The sequence below is a fragment of the Fonsecaea pedrosoi genome, assembly GCF_000835455.1.
Source record: "Fonsecaea pedrosoi CBS 271.37 unplaced genomic scaffold supercont1.1, whole genome shotgun sequence".
Classification (NCBI taxonomy): Eukaryota; Fungi; Ascomycota; class Eurotiomycetes; order Chaetothyriales; family Herpotrichiellaceae; genus Fonsecaea; species Fonsecaea pedrosoi.
The window spans coordinates 5,159,818-5,169,058 of NW_013550615.1; the positions used below are offsets into that span (position 1 = coordinate 5,159,818).

Genomic DNA, 9,241 nt, shown 5'->3' on the forward strand with positions numbered 1-9,241 from the left:
AACCTCCAGGTCAGCATCTGCCTGGACTCTGGGCTCTCCGCATCGCATCTGGTCTGACCTGATGCAGGATGCTACACAAAGGCACTCCCTCCAGCTACCCAGCTTTCCCCATCTGCACCAAGCCTGATTTCAGGCTGAAAATACCTAGCACTCTTGGAGACGGGCCCTACATATCCCCGCAGTTTGATGACACCAAGACACACCACCGCACCACCGAGAGTGGCGACAGAACGTTACAACAGAGCTGGCACCCTAGCATGCTGCGTCCAATGCTTGTTGATGCTTGCACATCTTGTCTTCATGTAGACTGGTGCCAACGACCAGGTGGTTTTCCCATGGCTGAACTATTCGACATTTGGCAAATATCCGGCCTCTATCATTCCATCTGAGCACGTTCGGTGTAAAGATCCGTTGAGTCTGCCCCATGTGCTATGAAGTCTCCAATAGTTCTCCTAGGAGGAGCTGGAGATCCGCTGACACGGCAGTGAACTGATAATACTGTCCCTGCGCTTGAGGAGCATCCTTGTCCAACATGTGGCCGTCTGAGAAGGCCGATAGGTGGTTGCATTTAATAAATCCGCCCACCTCACCACATCGCTCGTCTGGTCCTCTAGCATTGAGTGTTCTGCTACGCCGACTCTTCAGATTTCTCTCTGCACTCGACCGATATGTCGTTCCTCAGAAGAATCGTGCACAACGATGCCGTCAAGCTGGACCCTCCAGAGGTCTACAACTGGAGAGTCTTCGCCTTAGCAGCAGCCGTGAGTCACGACAGCCTTGACCGGTGGAGGTGAATTGTACTAAGATCAAGCAGGCCTGTTTCGGAGGCACACTCTTTGGCATGGATATTGGTATCATTGGTGGTGTGTTGACGTTGCCCGATTTCAAGGAGTATGGCCACCCCCTCTACAAATTGCTATGACGCTCATTGACCTGCTTCAAGTGAATTTGGAATCACACACAAGTCGAAAATTGCACAGTCCAACCTCTCTGCCAACCTGGTGTCGGTCATGCAAGCAGGCGCTATCGTTGGTGCACTGGCCGCCAATCCATTGGCCGACAAATGGGGTCGGAAGATTACCATTTATGTTGTTGCAACCTTCGCTTTCATTGGGGGTCTCCTCCAGGCTCTATCGTACGGCCATTTATCCTGCTTCTACATCGGACGGTAAGTGGAACAATAGGAGGCCTTGAGTGATTATGGGAATTGACAGTATCAGGTTCGTCGAAGGACTGGGTCTGGGCGGAGCCACCATGGTCGCACCCACCTATGTTGCTGAGAACGCTCCCCGCGGTATTCGAGGTCTGCTGGTCGGGTTCTATCAGCTTTTCGAAACGATGGGTGCTATGGTTGCCTTTTTCATCAACTACGGCAGTCTGCTCCACTTGAAAGGCCATGCTACATGGATCGTCCCGTTGTCGATGCAGTCCCTGCCCCCGTTCCTCCTCTTTGTTTCCATCTTGTTTTGTCCCGAAAGTCCTCGATGGCTCGCTTCTCAAGACAATTGGGACGATGCCTCCAGAATTCTTGCGAAAGTTCGAAACCTACCGCCCACACACCCCTACGTGCAAGCCGAACTTCTCGAAATGCAAACACAGCTGGAAGCTGAGAGAGGCCGCGCTGGCGGTAACAGTTACTGGGCGTTGACAAAAGAGGCGTGGACAATTCCTGGAAATCGCAGACGAGCGATCATGGCGATCGCGCTGATGACGGCTCAACAATGGACGGGAACCAATGCCATCGTGGGTCTTTTGCATCTTCCAGCGCGAGGTGGTCCAACTGACATGATTACAGAATTACTACGCGCCGACTATCTTTACCGATCTCGGCGTTACCGGAAACACACAGAGCCTGTTCGCTACTGGTGTCTACGGCATCGTGAAGATGGGTTCCTGTGCTATCTTCATCACCTTCCTTGCCGACACTCTCGGGCGCAGATGGTCGTTGGTCTGGACTGGGCTGTTCATGTGGTTCTGCATGTTCTATCTGGGCTTTTTCGTCCGATTCGACGCCCCCAAGCAAGGTGCTCCTATATCTGGTGCTGGGTACGCTGCATTAGTCATGGTGTATCTCTATGCAGCAGCCTTCCAATTTGGCTGGGGCCCTGTTTGTTGTATGTAATTTACCCATCATATGCCAGGTGATGCTAACTGTGTCGGCAGGGATCTATTCATCTGAAATCAGCACTCAAAGGCTCCGAGGCCTGATTGTGTCATATGCTGCCGCGACACAATGGGTTTTCAACCTGGCTGTTGCTCGAGCTACACCCGTCATGCTGGATACTGTGGGCGCAGGTGGCTATGGTACATACTTTATATACGGCTGCTTCTGCTTCACCATCGCCATCGGAGCCTACTTCCTAGTGCCTGAGACCAAGGGGGTAAGTGGAAACCTTCCAGCGATATCGTTTCTTAGCTGGCTGGGTGCTAAAATTCTGATCAGATTTCCTTGGAACGAATGGACGAACTGTTCGGAATGACCGACTTTAGTGGAATTGAGGATGTCGGAGTGGCTTCCCACAAACACGATGTCGAGGCCATCCACGTCGAGGTCAAGTGAGGTAGCGACAGCGGGTCGCAACGCAGCGGTCGTCTATCGACCTAATAGCAACGTGGACCTTGGAGTGAAAGTATCATCGCACTTCTCCAGTCTTTCGCTTCTCTCAGGATGCACCTGAGCTGCAACTCTTCTCACACATAACCCTGCGACGTTTCGAGGTCGACCAGATTGCTCAGTCGTTGCCCACCATGTATCCCACCGTCAACCAGCATTTTTAGTCAAGTCGTCGTCATGAACCATACACACGGATCGATAACAGGTAACTGGAAATGACATAGTTGCCAATATCAGTAATGACATCGGATGTCTGATGTCTACAGCTTTCTCAACGTCAAGCCATTCTGCCAAGATGATACTATATAAAGAGTATATACATACGAGGATAGCGGCGGACTATCGGCGGATATATCTATTTGTTATGAAATGGCGGTTGTCTTATCTCTGACAGCAGCTGAGGGCTCCCGCTATCCCGCCTCTTGTCCTAGCTGGCCCCAACGGAACTGCGGCAAATGGGTCGAAGGTTTGATCAGCACTGGCATACTTCTCCTTTACGCCAATTACTTAAGTCAAAGGGTCATACTATCCCTCCAATTCTTGAAAAGCCTACAAGCACAGCTAAGTGTGCTCGATTCGGGCAAAGGTTTGCCTTACCAACGCCCTGGCCAACAGCCCTGGCACAGCTCTCGACCTACGAGCACTCGGACATAGCTGGTCACAAGGGCGGATGTGCGGAAAAGATCAAAGTGCACATATATCCCACGCAAGTTGACCACTCATGCCCTTGCACAAACTTCTGCCGGATCAAAAAGGGACGAGCAGATGATCCAATCATGCCCCCTTGATGCCCCCCAAGTTTCGCCTCACTCCGTCTGCAACCTATTTTCCTGCCTAAACCTCAACGAGCATGTCGATGCGTTGGACCCCGTGACCATCCCCTCTCGCTCATGTCCTTTGTCCTCCACTCACTGATACCAGGGTGGAGCTGATACAAAGCACCGTACATGGTGCAGAGAGTAGCAACCGAAGGAGAAGGAGAACCTGGACACCCGCCACTGCTGATGTGAAGGCTTTGGCTGCATTCCGGCGGACGATAGCGTGGGGATCGAGTCAACCGCAATCCAACGAGTCCGTGGGTTGCTGACTGAATTACGTCGGCTTCGAACCATGTCGTCCCACAGATACAAGCACTCATCCAACTCTGTCCTACCCTGGCGATTGCGATTGGCTTCTCACCACATCGTTTCCGCCAAGTGGCACCCAGGAACCTTGCCTCGCGTCTCCCCATCTTTGACAGGTTGATAAACTCCCGCCCGCCTTCCCAGCATATAGGAGACACCTCCGCCCTTCTTCTGCTCTACTTCCAGCCTCGAGGCCTCGTACAAGATCACTGAATTGTCGATTTTCGACATATCAGCTGCCTGTGTCGCGACCTTGAAGACTCCACAGCCGCTTGCACAGCTCCCACGCTCGATACTCAAGTTCAACCCTCGAACCGTCGTGCCACATATCCAACCGCCTTCTGTGCAACCGCGAGCTCAAAACGAACTATCTATACTGCCCTCCTAGCTCTTTGTCTCTGCATTGCTTCTTGCAAAGTTTAACCCCTCAGACGTATCATACGCTGATGTCGGTTGATATACGCAAATCTTGCCCTAGCCTCCGCTTCCCATTTAGAAGCGACACTGTCTCTACTGCTCAGCTCTGTTCCGAGCATACGGGCCATTCTACAAGACCCCTTGATCGAGGTTGATCAAAGAGTAGGTTGACCGACTATGTTTGACCTTTCGACTAAAGCCAAAGAAAGGACCCCAAAGAAGAGAAGAGTCCAAACAACTAGAAGCTGCTAAACCCAAACCCTTCCAGTATGGCTCTTCCCAGTGCCGCCGTCCCCATGCTTGACGCTGCAATCGTTCACGAGAAACCAAGCCCGACCGCCGTTGCAAAGGTCGCCCCAACCGCCCCAAACCCGGATCAAGTCCGTGTTGTCGCTCCGCACGAGTACAAACAGGCTGCCGCATGCTTGGCCGAGGCGTTTCGCCTTGACAAGATTGTTCGCTACGCCATCGACACTCCGGATCGCATGGATATGACGGAAGAGGAGCGCTTCGAATTGCACAAAGCCTCCATGGAGTACGTCACCTATGCTCATTGTCTCCAGGGACTGGTCTTGACGGTTGGTGAGAACTTTGATTGCGTTGCTTTGTGGCTGCCACCGGGTAAGAACATCGACGACTGGTTCACCATCCTCCGCAGTGGCATGTGGCGACTGAGCTGGAAGCTTTCCAAGGAGGGCAAGGCGAGATTCTTCGATGAGTTCCTGCCCCTGTTGCATCATACTAAGCAGGAAATATTGGGAGAAAGGGACAACAACTCCTGGTACTTGAACTATATCGGTACCAAGCCGGCGGCACGTGGTCGTGGTTATGCCCGAAAGCTGATTGAATATGTCACCAAGATGGTAACGTGGCGCACACTAGAGATTGATTTTGCTGGTTGACAGGCTAACGGAGACAGGCCGATGCTGACGGGATCCCGTGCTACCTGGAGAGTTCACACGATATCAACATCATCATCTACGGCAAGTTGGGCTTTGAGCTGCGCAAGCACATCTATTTGCAACGCGCTGCGGGCATTGAGCTGAGGATGGATGTCATGGTTAGGGAGCCGGTGGATCCGGAAAAGAAGGATGAGAATGGCAACATCGGGCAGTGAAGTTGGGCTGTGGATGAAGGTGTTCTTAGTGCAAAGAGCATAGCGGCCTCATCGCAGGACTGCTGGAGCCAAAGGGGGAAATGAATGCTTGGGAATCGTGAGACGCAAGATGGGAATAACATGGGGTTATCCAACTATCACTACACTCGTTTAGACACACAAGATGCAATATCTGCTCTCTCACTTGCGCACTTCACTGCTCTCCATTCTCTGTTTAGCGATCAGTAGGCGAGAAGGTGGTAAGGCTGAGGAGGTGGCCTGGTGTATGTACCACTACAAAGCCGCAAGGCTGAGGCGGAGCCTTGGGAACACGTCACTCAAACTGCGGTTTCTCAAAACTCCTTTCATTGTCAACACACAACAAACAGTACACATTAGTCGCATTCGCATTGTAACTATACAGAGTGGCTTCATCTATCTTTTGTACATTATAGATCCATGAGACTGCATTCTTGAAGATTCATTACCCCATTCCCACGCCGCCGCAACCATGGAGTCGACCACTTCGAGATGATCACTCGTCAACGACGTTGGACTCGACCGCCTGGGTGATTGCACGCCAACGCAGCTCCTTCGTCTAGCACCGAGACACCTTTCTTCTCGTCCTCCTTTTTCTCCCATGCCCAGCTACTCGAGTCCTTCCTCCTCACCTCCCCCCACTCCGTCACGCCGCCGAATCCGCTCATGCGCCCGGACATGCGAGCGTACCTGCTGCGCCATCGCCACCTTCTTTCCGCTAGCTTTTGTGTATAGTATAACAACATGGGCAGTATGGGTGGTGGCATCGATCGGCTTCGGATCTCACAAATCAAAACATGTCTGGTGGTTGACACAAGCCATCTCGTCACTGGGGATCATCCTCTACACGCTGGCCAATTGGTCATACACGGTGGCCGCCTTTACGGATCCCGGTTCACCTCTGAAGTCTCCCGACAAGTCATCAGATCGAAGTCAAGGGAGATACTCGATGCTTCCAACTCACGAGCCTCCCACCGATGCGGGTCAGTTGCAGAGTATCACCGTTTCCTCCACAGGAGCGCCTAGATTCTGCAAAAAGTGCCATACCCCCAAGCCGGACCGGACACATCACTGCTCTACTTGCAAGAGATGTGTCTTAAAGATGGATCATCACTGCCCTTGGCTGTCAACCTGTCTCGGGTTGCGGAACTACAAAGCATTTGTGCTCTTCCTCATCTACACATCTCTGTTCTGCTGGGTCTGCTTTGTCAATGCTGCATGGTGGATGTGGAAAGAACTTTTCGAGCAAAGTGGCTATCTGGACGAAGTGGCACCCATCAATATTATCCTTCTTTCCGTGATTGCCGGTATTATCGGCCTGGTCCTGAGTGCGTTCACTGGCTGGCATATACATCTCTGCATCAAGGGCCAAACTACCATCGAGAGACTCGAGAAGACGAGATACCTGAGTGGTGTGAGGACTCTTGTGGAGCGGAATCGCCAGGAGCATCAGTTGAATCACAGCAGACGCAGCTCCGAAGGCGTTGCAGGTAGACTACAGCGCGCGGGGGAGCAGTTTCTTGAGTGGAATGCCAATGCTGTTCCCGGGGCTTCACGGTACGAAGAAGGCGAAGAACACACCTCACCCGTCCCAAGTGTCCGTAACACGACACAGCGTGATGCCCCGTATCCTCAAGGTTCAGATCAGTCGGCCAATCATCGTCCTCAACAACCCGACGTGTTCGACGACACCCCAGCCGTTCGTGCATTGCGAAATACTTATTCCCACATGGAGGCCGCTCGCGAGCGCGAGAGATACTCACAATACCTGGATGACCAGGAATCCGAAAAAATGCCCAATGCATTCGATCTTGGCTGGCGTCAGAATCTTAATCACTTGTTCGGACCGAATCGGTTTCTCTGGGCTTTTCCAATATGTAACACCACAGGTGATGGCTGGCGTTGGGAAGTCAGTCCGAGATGGGTTGCGGCGCAAGAAGAAGCGGCGAGGAAAAAAGAGCAGAGGCTCGCGGCAATGATGGATCATGATCACTATGCAGGACCGATAAATGGAAGAGGCGGTCGTGGCTATGGGTATCAAGAGTACGAGAGCGACCGGGACCGCGATTACGTCGTCAACTTTGATGGACTCCACGAGAACACTGTCCCACGGCATGCTGACGAGGATATGTACTCCCACAGCGCCATGTCCATGAAGAATCTGCCTCCAAATCACAAGAATGCGTCCTCCACGGCAGATCTGAGCAAGAGGAGACAGCGGAGGGACTTTGACCAGGACGAACCTTTTGAGGTCAGCAGCGGCGACGACTACGACAGCGACTCAGATATTGGATATGACAATAGAGACGACCAAGACGATGCAGAGCGAGGCTGGACCAGGAGAAACCGTGCAGGACGAGGAAGATGATTGTTCGACGATTTCATCTTGTGTATCTTGTGCATATCTATTGGGACTACCTGGTTGGGGGCCCACAACGGGTCCTTTGGATAAATACAAGTACAGACGACTCCTCGCGGGTCTACACCGGACGGCTCAGGCACGGGCTTTATGTTATTATGCGGTCGCTCATGAGCGCAATGCAGGACTCTGGAGTGTTGAATATGGGATTGGATTGGATTGAACCGGATTGGATCACATGGGAACGGAATGCAATGGGATGGGATGGTATTGTATTTTGGGTACCCAACAGACGTAGCTAGCTGTTCAAAGCCACAAAGGCGAGAATGAAAGGAAGGGGCCTGCTACATTGCTCTAACCCCCTCAGTTTTGTATTGTACGTGTACGTGTACTTCTGCTTGTGCCTGTACTTGTCGTTGTACTCGCACCTGTCTACCAGTAACCAATCCTAGGTACTTACCTGAATATGCAGGAAGTTGTCTTGCAATTGGTTTCCAGAGCTAACAGCCGAAGAAGACAAGAGCAAAAATCTATCTCCTTAGCAGCTGAAGTGGATCTATATATTACACATACTCCGAACTGTGCTTCGTCCATTACCGTTTTCGTTCAGGAAACAGAGCGAGGCTGCTTTAATCGGGCACGTGACGCAGCATTGAAGAGACCCAGGCCGAGCCCGGGAGAGCGTCGTGGGAGCCACGGCAGAGTAACGGGGGAGTGCTCCCGAGTACTGGGGGAGCCACGGTCGACGCTGCCTAATGCCATTGCCCATTCGCAGACGCCAGTTCCGACTCAGGTAGAAAGTTGTGTGGAGTAATTAGTAGAGTAGTTCAATTGATGCCAAGCCGGCAACCAACTTCACCAGGCAGGGGAAAGGTGACCAGTGAGGTGATGTTGAGCAGCTGGGGTTGAACGTGAGTAGAGGTGGGGGAGGAAATTGGCTATAAACAGGGGGCGGGCCAGACATGTCTGCCCTTTGTCTGATTTAATCTAAGAAAGTCACTTTGGAGATTCCATGTGCTCGGACATCTTCTCTAACACACGCGCCCGTGGGGTAGGGTAAAACTGCGAGGCTTCCCCCCCTACAACATGGCAGCGTTGCCCAAGATCGCCTGACTACTCATTTCCACCAACGCTCCCGGTACCAGCAGTTGTTTGACCACGACAGCGGTGACCAAGGGCCGGTTCGTGCCGCAGAAAGCGTCCATACACTTCATGTACGCCTCCGCTTGGCTTTGATCGTTTGCGGCATCTCCAGAAATGTACAACGTCGCCGAAAAGACCGCGCGCCAGCCAGCCGTCACTCCAGCCGCGTGGAGAGCTTTCTCCGTGTTGACAAACGCCAATCGGAGTTGCTTGGCAGCATCGTCGGGGTAGGAGCCATCGTTTTCACGACCAAGTTGCCCCACGATATGCACAACTTGGCCGTTGGCCGGGAGGACAGCGGCGTTGGAGAGATGCAATTGCTCCGCGATTTGTGTTTGCGGGCCAGCAGGGTTGAAGTAGCGGACGCCGTATTGATTGATGGGACATTTGTATTCGTTCGACATTTTCCTTTGCCGTGTCTTTTGGAACGCAGGATTCGTTTCACCGAT

At 52.5% G+C, this 9,241-nt stretch overlaps 4 protein-coding genes across 4 annotated transcripts; 3 read left to right on the plus strand and 1 right to left on the minus strand.

The window, feature by feature from the left end:
- Positions 1-668: 668 nt before the first annotated feature.
- Positions 669-2,560, plus strand: Z517_01888 (uncharacterized protein; the record flags this gene model as incomplete). The annotated part of the gene is made up of 7 exons (XM_013434844.1): positions 669-761; positions 815-891; positions 944-1,168; positions 1,221-1,743; positions 1,796-2,114; positions 2,164-2,381; positions 2,444-2,560. 7 exons carry the CDS (start codon positions 669-671, stop codon positions 2,558-2,560), a joined length of 1,572 nt encoding a protein of 523 aa, XP_013290298.1.
- Positions 2,561-4,424: 1,864 nt separating this feature from the next.
- Positions 4,425-5,272, plus strand: Z517_01889 (uncharacterized protein; the record flags this gene model as incomplete). Its single annotated transcript, XM_013434845.1, has 2 exons — positions 4,425-5,018; positions 5,075-5,272. The coding sequence occupies 2 exons, from the start codon at positions 4,425-4,427 to the stop codon at positions 5,270-5,272; spliced, it is 792 nt and encodes a 263-aa protein (XP_013290299.1).
- Positions 5,273-5,891: 619 nt separating this feature from the next.
- Z517_01890 (uncharacterized protein) lies at positions 5,892-7,658 on the plus strand (the record flags this gene model as incomplete). Its single annotated transcript, XM_013434846.1, has 1 exon — positions 5,892-7,658. The coding sequence occupies one exon, from the start codon at positions 5,892-5,894 to the stop codon at positions 7,656-7,658; it is 1,767 nt and encodes a 588-aa protein (XP_013290300.1).
- A 1,070-nt stretch (positions 7,659-8,728) lies between these two features.
- Positions 8,729-9,196, minus strand: Z517_01891 (uncharacterized protein; the record flags this gene model as incomplete). The annotated part of the gene is made up of 1 exon (XM_013434847.1): positions 8,729-9,196. The coding sequence occupies one exon, from the start codon at positions 9,194-9,196 to the stop codon at positions 8,729-8,731; it is 468 nt and encodes a 155-aa protein (XP_013290301.1).
- Between the last annotated feature and the right edge of the window lie 45 nt (positions 9,197-9,241).